This window comes from Triticum aestivum, chromosome 1B (assembly GCF_018294505.1).
Source record: "Triticum aestivum cultivar Chinese Spring chromosome 1B, IWGSC CS RefSeq v2.1, whole genome shotgun sequence".
Classification (NCBI taxonomy): Eukaryota; Viridiplantae; Streptophyta; class Magnoliopsida; order Poales; family Poaceae; genus Triticum; species Triticum aestivum.
In genome coordinates, this window is record NC_057795.1 from 243,415,427 (window position 1) to 243,440,313 (window position 24,887).

The 24,887-nt window shown below is 43.1% G+C and overlaps 1 protein-coding gene across 2 annotated transcripts; it reads right to left on the reverse strand.

Moving 5' to 3' along the window:
* Positions 1 to 1,741: 1,741 nt before the first annotated feature.
* On the reverse strand, positions 1,742 to 4,262 carry LOC123117809 (TATA-box-binding protein 1). 2 transcript variants are annotated; one of them, XM_044538484.1, is made up of 7 exons: positions 3,860 to 4,242; positions 3,057 to 3,144; positions 2,851 to 2,973; positions 2,689 to 2,733; positions 2,511 to 2,603; positions 2,161 to 2,336; positions 1,742 to 2,075 (listed from the first exon to the last, which is right to left on the reverse strand). In XM_044538484.1, coding segments are annotated over exons 1-7 (702 nt in total). In that variant the 5' UTR covers positions 4,036 to 4,242; the 3' UTR covers positions 1,742 to 2,074. The 2 variants fall into 2 exon arrangements, with proteins under 2 accessions (XP_044394419.1, XP_044394425.1); XM_044538490.1 differs by lacking the exon at positions 1,742 to 2,075 and having other exon boundaries at positions 2,157 to 2,336; positions 3,860 to 4,262.
* Positions 4,263 to 24,887: the final 20,625 nt, after the last annotated feature.

Sequence of the window (24,887 nt, forward strand, 5' to 3'; positions counted from 1 at the left end):
GCGAGCGGGCAACTCCTCCCGCGCCTCCCACCCGGAGTTGAGTGTTGAGTGCACCATCCGTGTTGATTTTGATCCACCCGGGCTGGGGTGGGTTCCAATTCTGAGTCCTCATGCTTTGTCGCTGGTTCGGAGGCATATCGAGTATAGTTAGGTCATCTCGAGCCCATTTGATTGCTTGGGCAGGGTCATAACCTTCCTCATCGTGTGTCCAGCGGTTCCTCGAGGTCCAGATTGAATGCATGATTGTAATGATCTTGCATCTGTCCGAGTATGAGAATCTAGTGTCAACCACTAGGTCTCGCGCCCATGTGTCAGGATGCAGCCGTGGAAGTTTGAGACCAATGATTTCCTTTGCTGCAGACCAGAAAGCTTGCGCGTGTGAGCAATGAACCAATGCATGGAAAAGGTCTTCATCCATTGCTTTGCACAATTCGCACAGATAGTTAGTGCGGATATGACGGTATTTCATGTTGGCGTAATTAGGAAGTATCCCTTCGAGAACTCTCCACATGAAAACATGAACTCTTGGGATCACATTGAGTTTCCATAGAGCAGTCCACAACTGTTTCTGAGAAGTTGAAGTTCCCTCTGCTGTCCTTTCCTCTAGAGCTCGATGCTTGTTCTGAGTCACAAGAGCACGGAAGGCTGATTTTACAGTGTATTCTCCGGATCTTTCAAAGGCCCATGCCAAGAAATCTTCTTCACCGTTACGCCGAATAGGAATGTTTAATATGGACTTCGCATCAGGTGCAAGAAAGTTCTGTCGTACTTTTTCACAATCCCAGGTCAGATCATTCCCTAGCCGGCCCATGAGCTTCAGGGAAGTGGATGTGGGGATCCAAGGATCGTTCCACCGCTTGCAGTGACCTAATGGCAAACTGCGTATGGTCTTACCAAAGAGCCTTTGCTTATCGTTTTCTCTCTACGTATCCGTTCACGAGCATCTAAAATACAGGTAGAAGATCTTTCACCACGAAATCTTTTGTTGAAGACGCTCCCAACATTGGGAGCAAGTCCTGGTGGTACACTTTTATGTTTAAGATTCTACTAACAAAAAAGAGCATGTGCATTTATGTCCACATGCATCCCATATCTGTTGCCGGTTATCCTTCACACCCTTCTCAATGTTGGCCTCAATGCTCACATAATCACACATTTGAATGTAGTAAATTCTAAGGCGTTTACTCCTCTCTCCTCCCGCATAAGAATGTTTTTCACATGGAGGTTGCCGAAGCATGCATGCGTGCTTGTCCGTGGGATTTTTCATCTCTAAACAGATTTTACCGAGGTGCTGATTTCTAATACAGATCTACACCAAAACAAAATAAAGGCACATAGTCCCCGCACCATAAATAACATTTTAAACATGTCTAACAAGTAAAACAATATCTTATTCAATTTCTACATATTTTTTAATCAATTTCATATATAGCTTGTCAAATTTGGAGTTACAACTTAAAAGATATAAATATTTTAGAAGTCTTTAAACTCACTTAAAGTTGATTAAACAAAAGAATACAGGGTTTGTTGAAAATCAGCAAACAGTTTTTCTCACTTAAAATAGGATAGCAAGTTAATTTCCACAAACTACAGGGTGTTCTCTGCGAAAATGAAACATTTTTCTGGAATAAAAACTGGAGTGCGGGTTAAGTTCAATAAATAGCAAGGACTTTTCTGCAAAAATGCCAACAAACTTATAGCTAGGTGGAGAGTAGAGATATTACCAGAGGTTCACAAAAGATAACTCAAAAAATGTGCCACAAATTAACTACAGAACGTTTTCTCATCATCCAGTCCTTAACTCATCAAATTCATAACCGTCTCAATAATAGAGAACTAGAGCAAAATTGAGTCATGTATTTACAGATAAACATGATCTCTTAACATACCACAGTTGCTTGTCGGCTCCCGGTTATGAAAAGAATACAATCTTTTTCTACGAGTACTTGGCATTCTAAACCTAGTTCTTGGCAGTAAGAAGTTAAAAGAGAGAGAAGAGACGCAGTCAGATCTTTTTAGTTTTCTATGTACAGAAGAAGCAGGGAACTCCCACTTTAGCTGATGGATCCTCCCCTCTGTTGACACCAAACACAGAAGTTCATGTCAGAAAACAAATGTTTTCCATCCAGATACCCACAATGTGGGATACAGCATGCTTACCATTGCTGAGATTTCCTGTACTCAGTTAGCACCGGGTAGATGTTCTCAAAGGCAGCATATATCTCATCCCGCACCTTAGCTCCCGTGAGAACAATCTTTCCAGAGACAAATACAAGGAGGACAATCTTTGGCTGTTTCATACGGTAAATCAACCCAGGAAAGAGCTCTGGCTCATACTGTTAAAATCAAGCAAGCACCAGCTTAGCAAAATTATCTGGCCTGAGAGAAAAGTAGAGCTAACAGTGGTTTGGTCGCCAATAAAAGCACAGGCCATTGCGCTATGTGAGATAATAAATCGAATGGCTTATAGGGCACGCTCGATGCACTGAATTTATAAATAACCAACTTACACTGGAGAAGGCGCCATGGGAATAAGCAAGGCCCTCGAGACGAATGGGAAATTTCACGTCACATGAGGCAACAATGTTCTGGATCTTGAAGTCCTGATTATCAGCACAATCAACTTGTCAAGATATCACAAAAAAAGTCATAATATTGTGACTCGATTTAGGTGATAGGAAGCACTACCTTGAATGTAGCTGGGAAGCCAAGCTTTTGGACAATTCGTGCATACTGCACTAACAAATAAACAGAAAAAAATGTTATATCACAATTCATCGAATGCTGGGAATAGGATCAATGGACATTTCTAGGCATTAACCAAAAAATAATATGACCATTGAATTTTACCTTCCTGGCAGCAAGCTTCGAGTGTTCTTCACTCTTTGCTCCAGTGCATACCATCTTTCCTGAAGCAAATATAAGAGCTGTCGTCTTGGGGTCCCTTATCCTCATGATAACCGCTGCAAAACGCTGTCAAAGAGAACAGATGATGGAGTAAGTTCAATCCATAGCTTCGAAGCAGAAGGTTACAAGCATCAGCAGCTGTATTACACCTTTGGGTTGTACTCTGCATTACGGGCCTGTAAGGCAATTTGTTTCAGATCCAACCTGCAGTCCAGATTAACAGTCGACACAATGTTCCTGAGTCATCAAGCAAAAACATGATCTTAGCAGCTACCAGCTATATTTTTAGGTAACATGAGTCAATAAAGTTGAGGTAAGGAAAACAACAAATAGTCCAAACGTGAAGACTGGGCAATATTGTCAGCTTATCTTAGCAGCTACCAGCTATATTTTTGCTGCATTTAAACGATGTCTGAAACCTAGTTCCTACAGTGCCAATACCAGGAGGTAACCTAGATAATCAAACTAAACATTTTATTCCATTTAGTCATAGATATTGCGATAAAAACAAATAAAGTCGGTTAGGTTTGTTTTTATGTAAGCTGGCAACTGGCCATGGCACAAACACAGATGTTGTATTCACTACTATCATGTTCCCAAACCTGACCTCTTATATTTACCATTGGACATACGATTTCCCAACTACAGATAGCATGTCAAACATTTGCCCCAAGAAACTTCCCGAGAGAAGATCTACAATAACGGGTAAGAGACTCCGTGCAGCAATCACCGCATTATGTTCAGATCATTGGGCAAGAAAATGAGACCGGCTAGGTATGGGAAACTGCAACACGTGCAGAAGGCCGACCTCTATCTAGATTAGATAAAACGCGGGATTCCCCAACACAACACCATCGAGATCTACGAACCCCGTCCAAATTAGGTGTCACGTTTAGGTTTCGTTCACGGCGTAAACACACATCATCATCATCTTGTGTGGATTCGGACTCACTGGAGGACGGGGACGATGCCGGAGGGGTGCCTGGCGAGATCCACCGGCTGCGCCCCTTCCATCACCGCACCCCCTCCTCCTGCTCTCCCAACACCGCCTCCTACCACTCCGCTCCCGCTCGCACCTCCGCTCGTTCCCAGCCCAAGCACCATCGGGTCCACCGCCGCGGCAGCCATCCGATCGATCTGGCGATCCAAGAACTGCCGCAGGATCACGATCTGGAGGCAAAGATTTTCGAACGGGGCAGGCTTTATGAGGAGGAGGAAGCGGTGGGAGGGAAGCGAATGGAACGGTGGGAGGCTTCGGTGGGCTGGTGGTGGAGGCGGTGGCGGCGGCGGATCAGGGTGCGGGTTAGGGTTCGACGGGGTGGTCGCGAGGAGAGAGATGGATTTATACGGCGAGGGAGGCCGGGTCTCTTGTATATATAGGTGGAGGAGTTTCAGTCCGAGTCGATCGCGCCCGGTAAGGACTGGGTCGGTCGCTGCGGGTCTTAGTTTTACGAAAAACAGACGGAAAATCCGACCTGGAACATTTTGTTTCCGTAGCTCCTTTTCTCTTCTATATATCTTTTCTTTCATGGTATAACAGTGTGTCATCTATAATACCTAAATAGTTCATCTTCACTAATCTATTTCTTTTGGCATATAGTCTATCCATATCATCAATCCACTACCATCAATTATCTTTTCACGTGAGGTTCTATGTCACTACACCATGTCATTAATTTTTTTATTTTTAGTTTAGCATATAATCATCCCTTTTCTCCCAATCGCACGGCTTCTAGCATTGTTTTTCTTCCCGCGGGTTTCGGGCGCACTACTTCCCAATCCTTTGTTATTCACCTACAGCCGCGCCCACCTCGCCGCACTACTCCCTTTCTTCCCCATCGCAGCTCCTTCCCTGCTCTCCATCGAACTCTCTCCCTTTCTTCCGCATGGCGGCGACTCCTCTGCTCCCCACCACAGCCTCCTATGGTATCCACGGCAGCTCCTCTTCCTGTCCACCTTCCCAATTAATTAATTGATCCCACTATCTTCTTTGTGTGATAGAAACAGATAGGTTCATGTCAAGAATAGAAACGAATGGCTTTACTGCAACCTTCTCATGCGCGAGTAACCGACACAGTTAATCTCCTCTTAAAGCGGTGGACCTGCTTCGTTCCCGTCATCTCCTGCGCATGCATCTGTTCCGAAGTTCCTTGGGTTACGCCCTCTAATAATCATCGCCATTTATGGGATGAATTTGAGATCTTGGAGAGTCATCGCTACATCTCTAACCGTCGCTTCCCTTCACCCTACAGCCTCTTCCTTGGAGCGTTCGTTGATTCTGCCACCGCCCATCCAATCTTTATAGGTCCATTTCTTAATCCTGAGAAATAAATTTGCTATCTATACAACTGCACAAGTTACCTTTAAATAAGCACCCCGTATATTAATTAATCCAAAGAAATGTTCTTACAATCATTCGTTACAGCATACACCACGCAGGGCGGAACAGAATTAAAAACAATCTTCATCGGACCTAATACTAAAGCTAAACTTATCAATCTCATGTGCCACCCCATTGGCAATCCGACTTATCTTTGAAATGTTAAAAAATTGGATCATCCTGAAGATACTCAGAGCTTCATTCATCATGTCAGCCAGAGGGGGCATGTCAAGCTTCTCATTTGCAAGAAACGAATGTATGAAAGCACAGTCGGTCTCTAAAAAAATAGATTAGTGAAAGGTGATACATATATAAAGTCCTGCGAGGCAGGCGCGGAGCTTAGTTTCATTCACACTGGTACACCAATCAATAAAATCCCACGAAGAAACAATAATTTCTCCAGAAGAATTACGAGCTACAACTCCCGCACTGGCTGCATTAGTACACTCCACAAAATTGGCGTCAACATTGATCTTGATATGGTCATTAGGGGGAGGAGTCCACACCACATGATCTTTTAACGGTGCATAATCAGCTACAACACCGCTCACCTTCTCCTTACCTTTGTTGCTAGCGTCCAATTGAACGGTGTCGTGACTGGACGTGAAAGTGGCCCAATAATTGTCCACAAAATGTGCGGAGGCATTAACGGATTCTTTCTCCTTCCCAACAAATAAATCATTTCTCAAATGCTATACTCGCCAGAAAAGAAACAAGATTTTCTCCCTCTGCCGCAAGCCCAATTGCGCCAGCAAAATCAATAACCAATCTGGTCCCGAGCACTTGAAGAACTGTTCATCTGGAATATTCCACAACTCTCTCAAGGCCTGTCGTAGAGCACGAGCTTTAGAACAGCTCGCTAGAGCATGAAAAATGTCTTCATCTTGTACACCACAAATAGAAGTATAGAACACATACATGAATCAGTCTGATGGTGCTTAACTCTATTCATCTGGACCACCAAGCTATAGGTAGAAGCTCGCCATGCAAAAATCTTGATCTTTTGAGGGATATTAGCCTTCCATATTAACTCCCAAATCCCCCTTCCCCCCTATGGTTCGCCACTAAATTGGCCAACAGGATCCTGACTATCCTTCAATTTAAGCACAAAATTGTACGCATTTTTAACATAGAAAATACCATTCTTTGAATGGTGCCACGCAACAAAATCCTCATCCCTAGAGGCCTGAATACGGATCTTAAGAACTCCTCTGCATCATGTGGATATAAAAAGATACTTAATCAAATTTTCATCCCAACACTTACGCCCGCTCATGAATAAATCGGATACCCACTTCAACCTGGCATTATGCCTTCTAGTTGAAATTTTTAGGCCATGCCTCCTAGGTATCCAATTATCCCTCCAAATATTAATACTAGATCCATCACAGACCCGCCGAATGATCCCCTTCTTAAGAAGTTCCAGGACATGTGTAATACCTTGCCAAGTCACAGAAGTAGCATGCGGAAACACCGTATCCAGAATATATCCCCGAGGATAATACTTTGCCTTCACCAACTTCGCACACAAAGAGTCCGGATAAACCAACAACCGTCATGCCTATTTGGCCAAAGGAGCTTGATTAAAAAGTCTGAGATCACGAAAGTCGATGTTGTTGGGGAACGTAGAAATTTCAAAAAAAAATCGTACGCACACGCAAGATCATGGTGATACATATCAACGAGAGGGGAGAGTGTGTCCACGTACCCTCGTAGACCGAAAGCGGAAGCGTTAGAACAACGCGGTTGATGTAGTCGTACGTCTTCACGGCCCGACCAATAAAGCACCGAAACTACGGCACCTCCGAGTTCTAGCACACGTTCAGCTCGATGATGTCCCTCGTACTCTGATCCAGCCGGGTGTCGAGGGAGAGTTCCGTCAGCACGACGGCATGTTGACGATCTTGATGTTCTACCGCCGCAGAGCTTCGCCTAAGCACCGCTACAATATTATCGAGGAGGACTATAGTGGAGGGAGGCACCGCACACGGCTAAGAGATCAAGAGATCAATTGTTGTTGTGTATAGAGGTGCCCCCCGCCCTCGTATATAAAGGAGTGGAGGAGGGGGAGAGGGCCGGCCCCTATGGCGCGCCCTGGAGGAGTCCTACTCCCATCGGGAGTAGGATTCCTCCTCTTCCATGTAGTAGGAGTAGGAGACAAGGAAGGGGGGAGGGAAGAGAAGGAAGGAGGGGGCGCAGCCCCTCCCCCTAGTCCAATTCGGACTAGGCCTTGGGGAGGCGCGCGGCTTGCCCTAGGCAGCCCCTCTTTCTTTCCCGTATGGCCCAATAAGGCCCAATACTTCTCCCCCGTATTCCCGTAACTCCCCGGTACTCCGAAAAATACCCGAACCACTCAGAACCTTTCTGATGTCCGAATATAGTCGTCCAATATATCGATCTTTACGTCTCGACCATTTCGAGACTCCTCGTCATGTGCCCGATCTCATCCGGGACTCTGAACTCCTTAGGTACATCAAAACTCATAAACTCATAATAAAACTGTCATCGAAACCTTAAGCGTGCGGACCCTACGGGTTCGAGAACTATGTAGACATGACCGAAACACGTTTCTGGTCAATAACCAATAGCGAAACCTGGATGCTCATATTGGCTCCTACATATTCTACGAAGATCTTTATCGGTCAAACCGCATAACAACATACTTTGTTCCCTTTGTCATCGGTATGTTACTTGCCCGAGATTCGATCGTCGGTATCTCAATACCTAGTTCAATCTCGTTACCGGCAAGTCTCTTTACTCGTTATGTAATGCATCATTCCGTAACTAACTCATTAGTTACATTGCTTGCAAGGCTTATAGTGATGTGCATTACCGAGAGAGCCCAGAGATACCTCTCCAACAATCGGAGTGACAAAACCTAATCTCGAAATACGCCAACTCAACATGTACCTTTGGAGACACCTGTAGAGCTCCTCTATAATCACCCAGTTACGTTGTGACGTTTGGTAGCACAAAAAGTGTTCTTCCGGTAAACGGGAGTTTCATAATCTCATAGTTGTAGGAACATGTATAAGTCATGAAGAAAGCAATAGCAACATACTAAACGATCAAGTGCTAAGCTAACGGAATGGGTCAAGTCAATCACATCATTCTTCTAATGATGTGGTCCCGTTAATCAAATGACAACTCATGTCTATGGCTAGGAAACATAACCATCTTTGATCAACGAGCTAGTCAAGTAGAGGCATACTAGTGACACTATGTTTGTCTATGTATTCACACATGTATTATGTTTCCGGTTAATACAATTCTAGCATGAATAATAAACATTTATCATGAAATAAGGAAATAAATAATAACTTTATTATTGCCTCTAGGGCATATTTCCTTCAGTCTCCCACTTGCACTAGAGTCAATAATCTAGTTCACATCACCATGTGATTTAACACCAATATTCACATCTGTATGTTATTAACACCCATAGTTCACATCGTCATGTGACCAACACCCAAAGGGTTTACTAGAGTCAATAATCTAGTTCACATCGCTATGTGATTAACACCCAAAGAGTACTAAGGTGTGATCATGTTTTGCTCGTGAGAGAAGCTTAGTCAACGGGTCTGTCACATTCAGAGCCGTATGTATTTTGCAAATATTCTATGTCTACAATGCTCTGCATGGAGCTACTCTAGCTAATTGCTCCCACTTTCAATATGTATCCAGATTGAGACTTAGAGTCATCTGGATCGGTGTAAAAGCTTGCACCGATGTAACTCTTTACGACGGGCTCTTTTATCACCTCCATAATCGAGAAATATTTCCTTAGTCCTTACTAAGGATATTCTTGACCAATGTCCAGTGATCTACTCCCAGATCACTATTGTACTCCCTTGCCAAATTCAGAGCAAGGTATACAATAGGTCTGGTACATAGCATAGCATACTTTATAGAACCTATGACTGAGGCATAGGGAATGACTTTCATTCTCTTTTCTATTTTCTGCCGTGGTCGGGATTTGAGTCTTACTCAATTTCACACCTTTGCAACACAGGCAAGAACTCTTTCTTTGACTGTTCCATTTTGAACTATTTCAAAATCTTGACAAGGTATGTACTTATTGAAAACTTATCAAGCGTCTTGATTTATCTCAATAGATCTTAATGCTCAATATGTAAGTAGCTTTACTGAGGTCTTTCTTTTCAAGAACTCCTTTCAAATACTCCTTTATGCTTTCCAGGAAAATTCTACATCATTTCTGATCAACAATATGTTACTCACATATATTTATCAGAAAAGCGGTAGTGCTCCCACTCACTTTATTGTAAATACAGGCTTCACCACAAGTCTGTATAAAACTATATGCTTTGATCAACTTATCAAAGCGTATATTCCAACTCTGAAATGCTTGCACCAGTCCATAGATGGATCGCTGGAGCTTGCACATTTTGTTAGCACCTTTAGGATTGACAAAACCTTCTGGTTGCATCATATACAACTCTTCTTTAAGAAAACCATTAAGGAATGCGGTTTTGACATCCATTTGCCAGATTTCATAAAATGTGGCAATTGCTAACATGATTCAGACAGACTTAAGCATCGCTACAGTTGAGAAAATCTCATTGTAGTCAACACCTTGAACTTGTCAAAAACCTTTTTGCGACAAGTCGAGCTTTGTAGATAGTAACACTACTATCAGCGTCTGTCTTCCTCTTGAAGATCCATTTATACAATATGGTTTGCCGATCATCGGGCAACTCCATCAAAGTCCACACTTTGTTCTCATACATGGATCCCATCTCAGATTTCATGGCCTCAAGCCATTTCGTGGAATCTGGGCTCATCATCACTTCCTTATAGTTCATAGGTTCATCATGGTCTAGTAACATGACTTCCAGAACAGGATTACCGTACCACTCTGGTGCGTACTGTACTTTGGAAGACCTACAAGGTTTTGTAGTAATTTAATCTGAAGTTTCATGATCATCATCATTAGCTTTCTCACTAATTGGTGTAGGAATCACTGGAACTGATTTCTGTGATGAACTACTTTCCAATTCGGGAGAAGGTACAAATTACCTTATCAAGCTCTACTTTCCTCCCACTCACTTCTTTCGAGAGAAACTCCTTCTCTAGAAAGGATCCATTCTTAGCAACGAATGTTTTGCCTTCGGATCTGTGATAGAAGGTGTACCCAACAGTTTCCTTTGGGTATTCTATGAAGATGCACTTCTCCAATTTGGGTTTGAGCTTATCAGGTTGAAACCTTTTTCACATAAGCATCGCAACTCCAAACTTTAAGAAACGACAGCTTAGGTTTACTGCTAAACCATAGTTCATACGGTGTCGTCTCAACGGATTTAGATGGTGCCCTATTTAAAGTGAATGCAGCTATCTCTAATGCATAACCCCAAAATGATAGTGGTAAATCGGTAAGATACATCATAGATCGCACCATATCCATTAAAGTGCGGTTACTATGTTCGGACACACCATTACGCTGTGGTGTTCCATGTGGCGTGAAATGTGAAACTTTTCCACATTGTTTAAAATGAAGGCCAAACTCGTAACTCAAATATTCTTCTCTACGATCAAATTGTAGAAACTTTATTTTCTTGTTACGATGATTCTCCACTTCACTCTGAAATTCTTTGAACTTTTCAAATGTTTCAGACTTGTGCTTCATTAAGTAGATATACGCATATCTGCTCAAATCATCTGTGAAGGTCAGAAAATAACAATACCCGCCACGAGCATCAACACTCATTGGACCGCATACATCGGTATGTATTATTTCCAACAAGTTAGTAGCTCGTTCCATTGTTCTGGAGAACGGAGTTTTAGTCATCTTGCCAAAAAGGCACGGTTCGCAAGCATCAAATGATTCATAACCAAGTGATTCCGAAAATCTATCTTTATGGAGTTTCTTCATGCGCTTTACACCGATATGACCCAAACGGCAGTGCCACAAATAAGTTGCACTATAATTATTAACTTTGCATCTTTTGGCATCAACATTATGAATATGTGTATCACTACGATCGAGATCAAACAAACTATTTTCATTGGGTGTATGACCATTGAAGGTTTTATTCATGTAAACAGAACAACAATTATTCTATGACTTTAAATGAATAACCGTATTGCAATAAACATGATCAAATCATATTCATGCTCAACGCAAATGCCAAATAACATTTATTTAGGTTTAACACTAATCCCGAAAGTATAGGGAGTGTGTGATGATGATCATATCATTCTTGGAACTACTTCCAACACTCATCGTCACTTCCCCTTCAACTAGTCTCTGATTATTCTGTAACTCCTGTTTCGAGTTACTAATCTTAGCAACCGAACAAGTATCAAATACTCAGGGGCTACTATAAACACTAGTAAGGTACACATCAATAACATGTTTATCAAATATACCCTTGTTCACTTTGCCATCCTTCTTATTCACCAAATATTCAGGGTATTTCCGCTTCTAGTGACCATTTCCTTTGCAGTAGAAGCACTCAGTTTCAGGCTTTGGTCTAGCTTTGGGCTTCCTCGCGGGAGTGACAACTTGCTTGCCATTCTACTTGAAGTTCCCTTTCTTTCCCTTTGCCCTTTTCTTGAAACTAGTGGTCTTGTCAATCATCAACACTTGATGCTCTTTCTTGATTTCTACCTTCGTCGATTTCAACATCATGAAGAGCTCGGGAATCGTTTTCGTCATCCCTTGCATACTATAGTTCATCACGAAGTTCTAGTAACTTGGTGATGGTGACTAGAGAACTCTGTCAATCACTATCTTATCTGGAAGATTAACTCCCACTTGATTCAAGCGATTGTAGTACCCAGACAATCTGAGCACATGCTCACTAGTTGAGCGATTCTCCTCCATCTTTTAGCTATAGAACTTGTTGGAGACTTCATATCTCTCAACTCGGGTATTTTCTTGAAATATTATCTTCAATTCCTGGAACATCTCATATGGTCCATGACGTTCAAAACGTCTTTGAAGTCCCGATTCTAAGCCGTTAAGCATGGTGCACTAAACTATCAAGTAGTCATCATATTGAGCTAGCCAAACGTTCATAACGTCTGCATCTGCTCCTGCAATAGGTCTGTCACCTAGCGGTGCATTAAGGACATAATTCTTCTGTGCAGCAATGAGGATAAACCTCAGATCACGGATCCAATCCGCATCATTGCTACTAACATCTTTCAACACAATTTTCTCTAGGAACATATCAAAATAAACATATGAAAGCAACAACGCGAGCTATTGATCTACAACATAATTTGCAAAATACTACCAGGACTAAGTTCATGATAAATTTAAGTTCAATTAATCATATTACTTAAGAACTCCCACTTAGACAGACATCTCTCTAGTCATCTAAGTGATCACATGATCCAAATCAAGTAAACCATGTCCGATCATCATGTGAGATGGAGTAGTTTTCAATGGTGAACATCACTATGTTGATCATATCTACTATATGATTCATGCTCGACCTTTTGGTCTCCGTGTTCCGAGGCCATATCTGTATATGCTAGGCTCGTCAAGTTTAACCTGAGTATTCCGCGTGTGTAACTGTTTTGCACCCGTTGTATTTGAACGTAGAGCCTATCACACCCAATCATCACGTGGTGTCTCAGCACGAAGAACTTTCGCAATGGTGCATACTCAGGGAGAACACTTCTTGATAATTAGTGAGAGATCATCTTAAAATGCTACCGTCAATCAAAGCAAAATAAGATGAATAAAGGATAAACATCACATGCAATCAATATAAGTGATATGATATGGCCATCATCATCTTGTGCTTGTGATCTCCATCTCCGAAGCACCGTCATGATCACCATCGTCACCGGCGCGACACCTTGATCTCCATCGTAGCATCATTGTCGTTTCACCATCTATTGCTTCTACGACTATCGCTACCTCTTAGTGATAAAGTAAAGCAATTACAAGGCGCTTGCATTTCATAGAATAAAGCGACAACCATATGGCTCCTGCCAGTTGCCGATAACTCGGTTACAAAACATGATCATCTCATACAATAAAATATAGCATCACGTCTTGACCATATCACATCACAACATGCCCTGCAAAAACAAGTTAGACGTCCTCTACTTTGTTGTTGCAAATTTTACGTGGCTACTACGGGCTGAGCAAGAACCGTTCTTACCTACGCATCAAAACCACAACGATAATTCGTCAAGTTAGTGTTGTTTTAACCTTCGCAAGGACTGGGCGTAGCCACACTTGGTTCAACTAAAGTTGGAGAAACTGACACCCGCCAGCCACCTGTGTGCAAAGCACGTCGGTTGAACCAGTCTCGCGTAAGCGTACGCGTAATGTCGGTCCGGGCCGCTTCATCCAACAATACCGCCGAACCAAAGTATGACATGCTGGTAAGCAGTATGACTTGTATCGCCCACAACTCACTTGTGTTCTACTCGTGCATATAACGTCTACGCATAAAACCTAGGCTCGGATGCCACTGTTGGGGAACGTAGAAATTTAAAAAAAAATCCTACGCACACGCAAGATCATGGTGATACATAGCAACGAGAGGGGAGAGTGTGTCCGCGTACCCTCGTAGACCGAAAGCGGAAGCGTTAGAACAACGCGGTTGATGTAGTCGTACGTCTTCACGGCCCGACCGATAAAGCACCGAAACTACGGCACCTCCGAGTTCTAGCACACCTTCAGCTCGATGACGTCCCTCGTACTCCGATCCAGCCGAGTGTCGAGGGAGAGTTCCGTCAGCATGATGGCATGGTGACGATCTTGATGTTCTACTGTCGCAGAGCTTCGCCTAAGCACCGCTACAATATTATCGAGGAGGACTATGGTGGAGGGGGGCACCGCACACGGCTAAGAGATCAAGAGATCAATTGTTGTTGTGTATAGAGGTGCCCCCCCCCGCCCCCGTATATAAAGGAGTGGAGGAGGGGGAGAGGGTCGGCCCCTATGGCGCGTCCTGGAGGAGTCCTACTCCCATCGGGAGTAGGATTCCTCCCCTTCCATGTAGTAGGAGTAGGGGACAAGGAAGGGGGAGAGGGAAGAGAAGGAAGGAGGGGGCGCAGCCCCTCCCCCTAGTCCAATTCGGACTAGGCCTTGGGGGGGCGCATGGCCTGCCCTAGGCAGCCCCTCTCTCTTTCCCGTATGGCCCAATAAGGCCCAATACTTCTCCCCCGTATTCCCGTAACTCCCAGGTACTCCGAAAAATACCCGAACCACTCGGAACCTTTCCGATGTCCGAATATAGTCGTCCAATATATCAATCTTTACGTATCGACCATTTCGAGACTCCTCATCATGTCCACGAACTCATCCGGGACTCCGAACTCCTTCGGTACATCAAAACTCATAAACTCATAATAAAACTGTCATCGAAACCTTAAGCGTGCGGACCCTACGGGTTCGAGAACTATGTAGACATGACCGAAACACGTTTCCGGTTAATAACCAATAGCGGAACCTGGATGCTCATATTGGCTCCTACATATTCTACGAAGATCTTTATCGGTCAAACCGCATAACAACATACTTTGTTCCCTTTGTCATCGGTATGTTACTTGCCCGAGATTCGATCGTCGGTATCTCAATACCTAGTTCAATCTCGTTACCGGCAAGTCTCTTTACTTGTTATGTAATGCATCATTCCGTAACTAACTCATTAGTTACATTGCTTGCAAGGCTTATAGTGATGTGCATTACCGACAGGGCCTAGAGATACCTCTCCGACAATCGGAGTGACAAAACCTAATCTCGAAATACGTCAACTCAACATGTACCTTTGGAGACACCTGTAGAGCTCCTTTATAATCACCCAGTTACGTTGTGACGTTTGGTAGCACACAAAGTGTTCCTCCAGTAAACGGGAGTTGCATAATCTCATAGTTGTAGGAACATGTATAAGTCATGAAGAAAGCAATAGCAACATACTAAACGATCAAGTGCTAAGCTAACGGAATGGGTCAAGTGAATCACATCATTCTTCTAATGATGTGATCCCGTTAATCAAATGACAACTCATGTCTATGGCTAGGAAACACAACCATCTTTGATCAACAGGCTAGTCAAGTAGAGGCATACTAGTGACACTATGTTTGTCTATGTATTCACACATGTATTATGTTTCCGGTTAATACCATTCTAGCATGAATAATAAACATTTATCATGAAATAAGGAAATAAATAATAACTTTATTATTGACTCTAGGGCATATTTCCTTCACATGCCACCCTTACCTTTTGCTTTTGTTAGTTCGTCCCACGCCAACCAATGTGTTTTCCTCTTTCTTCTTCATCTACCCACCAATAATTCCTTATAATCTAGGATAACTCCTCACAAAGAGAAAACAGAAATTTGAAAATCCCATAATGTACTCAGGTAGAGCCTAAATTAATGTTTTGATTAAATCTTCCTTGGCTCCGCAAGAAGCATATTTTTCAAAATAAATCCAGTCAGAAAGCCTTTTCAAAAACTTTTCTTTAGTATACTGAAACATACCAGCCTTCATTCTACCCTCTGGGTCTGGTAATCCAAAATATTTATCCTCGAACCCCTCCATAATAATTTTTAAGATAACCATAATAGTCACTTGTTTCTCCAAGCTGCACTTTTTCCCAAACATTATGGAACACTTATCAGGGCTTAACATCTGTCCAACTCATAAACTGTTGGAATATTTTTAATTGCTAAAGCTTGATCAAAAGAACCCTTGAAAAATAACAGACTATCATCTGCAAATAACAAGTGAGAAATACCAGGAGCTTGTCTATTTAGTCTGAATTCCTGAAGAACTCCCCTGGCACATGTGTCATTAAGCAACAAAGAAAGTGCATCAACAACAAATAAGAACAAATAGGGAGATAGAGGATCTCCCTGCCTTAGCCCCTGAGTAGGTGAGAATGACTGCAGCAATTGACCACTAAAGTGCATAGCAAATTTCACCAAAGTAACACATGGCATAACCCATTTAATCCATTGCGGCGCAAAACCCAACGCACCCATCATACCTTGCAAAAAAATGCCAATCCACACGATCATAGGCTTTGGCGAGGTCCAACTTATAATCACAAGATTCCCCTCTTAAATCCTTAAGCGTACTTAATGAATGCGTACATTCAAAAGCTATAAGAGCATTATTAGAGATTAACCTTCCCGGAATAAACACACTTTTATGGGGGAAATCATACCATCAAGGAGAAGTCGCATACTGTTAACAAGTCACTTGGAAATAATCTTGTATATAACATTGCACAAACTGATTGGCCTAAAATCTTTGATTGTTTGAGGATTCTTAATCTTCGGGATGAGAACAATAGTTGTATTATTAATACCGCCAGGCATAATTCCAGAAATAAAAAATTGCTGGACAACATTGATGATATCATCTTTGATTAGACCCCAATTCTGCTAGGAAAACCTCACAGGAAAGCCATCTAGCCCTCGTGCTTTTGACGGTCCCATTTGAAGAAAGGCATCACTTATTTATTTTTTCATAAAAGGTTTGCAAAGATCATTCATTCATATCACAAGTGACCTTCTCCCTATAGCCTCTTCGTCGCACCGTTACAGGTCTAGTACTCAACCCTGAGAAATTAAATTTGTTATATACAACTAAACAAGTTACTGAACGAAATATGCCCTAAAGGCAATAATAAAGTTGTTATTTTATATTTCCTTATTCATGATAAATGTTTATTATTCATGCTAAAAATGTATTGAACGGAAACCTAAATACATGTGTGAATACATAGACAAACATTGTGTCCCTAGTGAGCCTCTACTTGACTAGCTCGTTGATCAAATATGGTTAAGGTTTCCTAACCATGGACATGAGTTGTCATTTGATAACGGGATCACATCATTAGGAGAATGATGTGATGGACAAGACCCATCCGTTAGCTTAGCATATTGATCGTTTAGTTTTATTGCTATTGCTTTCTTAATGTCAAATAGATATTCCTCCGGCTATGAGATTATGCAACTCCCGCATACCAGAGGAATGCCTTGTGTGTTATCAAACATCATAATGTAACTGGATGATTATAAAGATGCTCTGCAGGTATCTCCGAAGGTGTTTGTTAAGTTGGCATAGATCGAGATTAGGATTTGTCACTCCGAGTATCGGAGAGGTATCTCTAGGCCCTCTCGGTAATACACATCATAAGAAGCCTTGCAAGCAAAGTGACTAATGAGTTAATTGTAGGAAGATGTATTACAGAACGAGTAAAGAGACTTGCCGGTAACGAGATTGAACTAGGTATGAAGATACTGACGATCGAATCTCGGGCAAGTAACATACCGATGGACAAAGGGAATTACGTATGTTGCCATAATGGTTTGACTAATAAAGATCTTAGTAAAATATGTAGGAGCCAATATGAGCATCCAGGTTCCACTGTTGGTTATTAACCGGAGAGGTGTCTCGGTCATGTCTACATAGTTCTCGAACCCGTAGGTCCGCACACTTAATGTTCGTTGACAATATAGTATTATATGAGTTATGTGATTTGGTGACCGAATGTTGTTCGGAGTCTCGGATGAGATCACAGATATTACGAGGAGTCTCGAAATGGTCGAGAGGTAAAGATTGATATATAAGACGATGGTATTCGGACACCGAAAGCATTCCAGAAGGTATCATGTATTTATCGGAGTACCGGAGGGGTTACCTGATGCGGAGCATCCCATGATCATCCCCATGGACGTATCTACATCTCCCACGACACCACTTGGACCAATGACAAGATCTCGAGCAAAGGCTATTGAAGATAAGGTGAACTCGCTCCTCTCTGAACTCCCACTCTCTACACATGAGATATGGCTACTACCTCAAGCGGAAACACTATGTGTGATCAGGTACTCGGAGGAAGGCCACGGAACAGCTACATCCAATGGACAAGACGGCGAGGACACCGAGTATGAAGGACAAGAAGAAGATCTACCAAAGAAGCTCCAGCCAGCGGACGTTCGCACAGTACCGGACGTCCGGTGCCTGACGCTCCAGCCAGCGGACGTCCGACACCTGAAGGCCTAGCCGACCCAAGTCCCAGCCGACAAGAGCTAGAATGAGCGGACATCCAGCCTCCTCCGGACAACCGATAGAACTTCCCACCCGATAGAATGAGGATGACCGACAGTTCCACACCCGAAGCATTTCACCAGAAATCCGACGCCACTGGACGACCGGCGACCGGACGGCCGGCCTTCTCCGGACACCCGGTACCACAGTCACATAATGAAATTAGCGGAAGTCTGAGACCTATCGGACATACGGACCCCCGCGAGCGACCGAACGACCGACAGAGCCCAGACGTCTGCTGCCTGTGTGTGCGCAGCTTTGGGCTTGAGGCCCATGTACCCTTTCATTCCGCCCCCTTTTGCACTTAGACTATAAATAGACCTCCTCCTCCTCCTAGTTATGGTTAGCATTGGTTTAGCTCATATTTGAGATAGAGCTTTGTTCATCCACTTGGTTACTTCTCCTCGGAGCTCACGACCTCTTCGGAGAAGATCCCCCAAGCAGATTCAAGACCCCATCATGGGAAGACCCTTCAAGACCTCCTCATGGAGAAGACCTTTTGTATCGTCCTTTGTTGACTTTGAATTGTGTATCACTCTTTGTGTTTCGAGGATCTAGCATATGTGTGACCAGATCTTGTTGGTTTGAGTGATTCTCTCGTGTTTCCCCTCATGATTTCTCCTCGTGTTCTGCGTGTTTTTTGTAGGATTCCATCCAATCGTGAAAGATCGGGCATCTAGGGTTCTACCCTACATCATCTTGGTATCATGAGCTACGTCGATCACGTATTTGGAGCCCCTACCCTTTGTTTTCTAGCTTGATTTTGTTGTGTTCTTTCCCAATTTCGAAAATCCCCACCAAAAATAGCCCTAATTTTTTTGTCATTTGTTGGTGTGATGAAGTTTTGTTGGATTTGATCCATGGATTTGCTTTTCCATGAGTGGATCTAGCTTTCCCCCATCATCTCCACCTTCCCCATCCACAAAATCGCTCAGATTTGACCAATTTCGCCACCTCCACCATGAACCCTAGCTGTTCATCCCGTGCCCGAAATCGCCCAGGCACCGGACATCTACTAACCACCGGACGTCCGACGACCATACGACCGCTCCCCGACCGGACGTCCGCTGTTCCCTGACGAAACTAAAAAAATTTAGTTCGGCCACCACCACCTCTACACCTCCACCACCGCATACGCACTTCGATACCACCACCGCTTTCCGCAAAGCCCCCATCCTCACTTACCCACTACCAACTCCGACAATTTTGACCTCTTTTGTTCTTTGGGAATTTGAGTTGTGGTTTCCATGTCCTATTGTGTTTCATCTATATAGGTACGGTTCGACATCAGCATCACCACCGCTCATCTTCGCTAAGGAATCGTCATCGCCATCAACCGTCCTTGCTTACAAACGACTACCTCGACGGTAACCTCGACAACATCTTTGTCTATTCCTCGCCATTGCATTGATAACCACCATAGCCCAATTTGGCGTTGCTTTCCCATCGGGACTAGCCTTTGAGTATTGCCGACAACGTGAATTGTGCACATTACTGATCATACTTCCCATAGCATACATGCCATATCATTGTGGTGCATATCTTAGTATCACCTTTTGTGTCACAAAGTTGTCATTGCATATACACAATTGCTATCTTGGTTCGTGAAGTTTCGCATGAGAAAAGAGCTCAAAAGAGAAAGAGCCAAACAAGCTTTTAAGTAAGAGGGAAAGACGAGCAAAGAGCTTATAAGCAAGAACAACATCATACTACATTAAGATTGTCATACTCGATCATCTTGGATCATACCACTGGAATACCATACATATAGCATACTTGGGATAGAAGTCGTTGCATTTTTGCCTAGTAGGTTGTGCACATATACCATATCTTGCTATTGGTCTACTTGTTGCATTTGTAAATTTGTGAATCTTTTCCAACATTATTGAGGCTCACTAACAATTGCATCAAATTTTGTGCCACCATCCTAACCGAGCTCCACCATAAGCTTTTACTTGTGTAGGTGTGAGAACCGACAAGAATTGGTACCAATTGTGATATTTCCTTGTTCCACATTTGAGTGATCATTGATCCATATTCAACATCGGTCAAGGTACATTTGGTATAAGTTCTTCTCTTTCTCCCACTCACATATTTGCTTGGAATGATGGATAGGCCAAGTTCTTCTACCAACCCACTCTTCATTGGGCAAGACGATGACATGTCATCCTATGTCACCAAGAACCACCTCTTCGGTGCACAAAGAGCTTTGCATCAAGAACAACAAGCAATGAGCGACCGCATCGACAATCTCGCCACTGACTTGTGACTCTCCGAGCAACGAACAAGAGACTACTTCGACAACAAGCTCGATGCACACAAACAAGAGAACGATGCAAGAATGGACGAGATTCGTGCCTTGTTGGTAAACCACTCTTCTACCACTCTGTCCTACTCAAGATGGAGCCGCTCGAGTCAACACTCCGACGACACCCTCTCCGGCTCAAGTACACCAACATCGAACACTCTACGTTGAGCCGCGTGCCAAGACCGTCAAGCAACTCGCAATCCTCTACACGACAATCATCCACAAGAGCAATTCGAAGAGCAAGCACATCTTCACCGCCAAAACCAAGCTACTCTTGAACACACACAAGAAAGGCAATGTCACGTCACCAAGAGGAAGAGCGAGCATGCTAACACCAAGACGAACAAGATGTCGAGGCTCAACGTCTTCAATAACAACAATGTGAAGCACAAGCACTTGAGGCGCAAAGTGCCCTTCGAGAGTCAAGTCGAGTTGTCGCCAACCGCAACCGAGATACATGCAATCAAGAGGAAGCACTTCACGAAGAAATTCAAGAGTGAAACTACCAAGCAAGGGTGCATCGTCAAGTTCCTCAAGCTCCTCGACAAGCTCGACAAGCTCCTCGACAACCTCAAGTTCACCAAGAGCATCATGACTATGGAAATCCTCCATGCCAAGAGCAATATGAGGTTGACAATCATCCATGTCAAGGCCGTCATCGTCACCCTCGACCCCAACACAATGAAGAGCAACACTATGGCAAGCCAAGTTCACCATGCCCAATTCAATGGAAGCAATGATCCCGAAGAGTACCTTTCATGGTCATTGAAGGTCGACAAGATCTTTCACTTGCACAATTATGAGGAAGAGAAGAAGATCACTATGGCATCCCTTGAGTTCCAAGACTATGCGCTCATATGGTGGGAACAAGTCCTTGAGCGCTGAGAGGCAAGAGGTGAACCACCAATCACCACAAGGGATCAAATGAAGGATGTCATGCGAGCACGCTTTGTGCCAACATACTAAAACCGCTAACTCCAACTCCTCAAGCAAGGAACAAAGAGTGTTGAAGAGTACTATAAGGAAATGGAGATTGCCATGATAAGAGCCAATGTCACGGAAGATGATGAGCAAACTATGGCTCATTTCTTGAATGGCCTCAATCATCCCATCAAGAAGATTATCGACTTCCAGCCCTACTCCAACCTCATTGAGCTCGTGCATCAAGCTAACAAAGTGGAACGTCAAGTGCAAGATAACTTCAAGTATGCCAATTACTCTTCCAAGAGCTACGACTTCTCCAACAACCAAGCTTCAACGACTCCAACACCTTCTACCTCAACCAAGCCATCTACAAGCAACGGCGAGAAGTGAAGTTACAAGAAAACTTCGACAACCTCAAGTTGTCCTCCTACTACAAGCACCTTCAAGCCGAGAGCTTCATCATCTACTCTAACCGATGAGACTGTCAAGACAAGTTCCACCAAGTGTTTCACATGCGGCGGCCGAGGCCACAAGTCCTTTGAGTGTACTAACAAGCACACCATGATCCTCAACAACGACGGAACCTATGGCTCCATGAGTGAGTAGGAGATGGAAGCCCTTGAGCAAGTAGCCATGCACTGGCGCTGAACGAAGATGAAGGTGATCAAGTCTTTTGTGATGAGGATTCGAGCCCCGCTCTCGTTGTCTCCAAGGTCTTGACTCTTCAACATCAACAAGACGAAGACCGAAGATCACATCTTCCACACCAAGGTCGGCATGAATGGAAGGCCTGTCAAGGTCATCATCGATGGAGGTAGTTGTCACAACTTGGTGATACGTCTCCAACGTATCTATAAATTTTGATTGTTCCATGATATTATTTATCATTCTTGGATGTTTTACAATCATTTTATAGTCATTTTATATCATTTTTTGGTACTAACCTATTGACATAGTGCCCAGTGCCAGTTGCTGTTTTCTACATGTTTTTTACATCGCAGGAAATCAATATCAAACAGAGTCCAAACACAATGCAACTCCTGAAGGATTTTTTTGGGCCAGAAAAAGCCAATAAGGCCAAGGAAGCACCTGAGGGGCTGCTCGAGGGGAGCAGCACCCACCAGGGCACGCCAGGAGGCCCAGGTGCGCCCAGGTGGGTGCTGCCCACCTCGGTTGCCCCCCGAACCGCCTCTTTGCTCTATAAATACCCAAATATTCCAGAAACCCTAGGGGAGGGGACGAAATATTGATCCAATGCCGCAGAGTCTAGAACCACTAAATCCAATCTAGACACCATCATGGACGGGTTCACCACTTCCATTGGTGCCTCTCCTATGATGCGTGAGTAGTTCTTTGTAGACCTACGGGTCCGTAGTTAGTAGCTAGATGGCTTCCTCTCTCTCTCTCTCTCTCTCTTGATTATCAATACAATGGTCTCTTGGAGATCCATATGATGTAAGTCTTTTGGCGGTGTGTTTGTTGGGATCCGATGAACTTTGAGTTTATGATCAGATCTATGTTTTTATCCATGAAAGTTATTTGAGTCTTATTTGATCTCTTATATGCATGATTGCCTATATCCTCATATTTCTTCTCCGATATTTGGATTTTTTTTGGCCAACTTGATCTATTTATGTTGCAATGGGAAGAGGTACTTTGTAGTGGGTTCGATCTTACGGTGCTTGATCCCAGTGACAGAAGGGGAACCAACATGTATGTATCATTGCTACTAAGGATAACAAGATGAGATCTATATCTTCCGCAATAGATAAACGGATCTCGTCTACATCATGTCATCGTTCTTATTGCATTACTTCGTTTTCTCATGAACTCAATATACTAGATGCATGCTGGATAGCGGTTGATGTGTCGAGTAATAGTAGTAGATGCAGGCAGGAGTCGGTTTACTAATCTTGGACGTGATGCCTATATAATGATCGTTGCCTGGATATCATCATGATTATTTGAAGTTCTATCAATTGCCCAACAGTAATTGTTTTCCCACCGTTTGCTATTTTTCTCGCGAGAAGCCACTAGTGAAACCTACGGCCCCCGGGTCTCTTTTCATCATATTTGCCTTTGCAATCTATTTTCTCTTGCATTTATTTTCAGATCTGTGAAACTAAAATTACAAAAATACCTTTCTGCAATTTATTTGTTCCGCGATCTATTTATCCTATATACCACTCTTACCTCATGTTATTTGCCTATCTTGAGGCGTCGTACCCAAAAGGGATTGACAACCCCTTTAACACGTCGGGTTGCAAGTATTTTTTATTTGTGTGTAGGTGTTGTTTATGTGGTGTGAGGAGGGTCTCCTACTGGTTCGATAACCTTGGTCTCATCACTGAAGGAAATACCTACCGTCGCTATACTGCATCATTCCTTCCTCTTTGGGGAAATACTGACGTAGTTCTAGCAGACATCAAAAGGAATTTCTGGCGCTGTTGCCGGGGAGGATCTTCAACATCAACCAGGTTCCCAATCACAAATCTCATCTCCTCGCAATTTACATTATTTTCCATTTGCCTCTCGTTTTCCTCTCCCCCACTTCACAAAATTTACCGTTTTATTCGCCCTCTTTTTCGTTCGCCGTTTTCTCGTCAGATCTGTTTTTGAGTGCAATCTTGTTGCGTAGTCATCATGACTCAAGAGAACACCAAGTTGTGTGATTTCTCAAATACCAACAACAATGATTTTATTAGCACTCCAATTGCTCCTCCCGCCACTAGTGCGGAGTCTTGTGATATTAATACTGTTTTTTTGAATCTTGTCATGAAAGATCAATTTGCCGGTACTCCTAATGAGGATGCTGCGTCCCACCTTAACACATTCATGGAATTATGTGATTTGCAAAAGAAAAAAGATGTGGACAATGATGTTGTGAAGTTGAAATTATTTCCGTTTTCTTTGCGAGATCGCGCGAAAATTTGGTTTTCTTCTTAGCCTCACAATAGTATCGGCTTGGAACAGGTGCAAAGATGCTTTTATCACTAAGTATTTTCCGCCCGCAAAAATTATGTTTCTTGTGTTTTAATTAGTGTTTGTGCCAAGCAAGACCTTTGGGAAGACTTGGGTGAAAGTTTATTTGATCTTGCTGAAAATAGAAACTTTTGCACTCACGAGATTCGTTGTCATTTTTTACAAAAGAGTGATTTTAAGTTGATTCTTTTTGCAGGGATTAATAGAAAAATTCCTCACGTCCGCCATTTTATTTCATAATTTTTGGAGTTACAGAAGTATTAGAAATTTTCAGATTGCTACAGACTGTTCTGTTTTCTTTGTGTTGTGTGCTTGTTTTGATGATTCTATGGT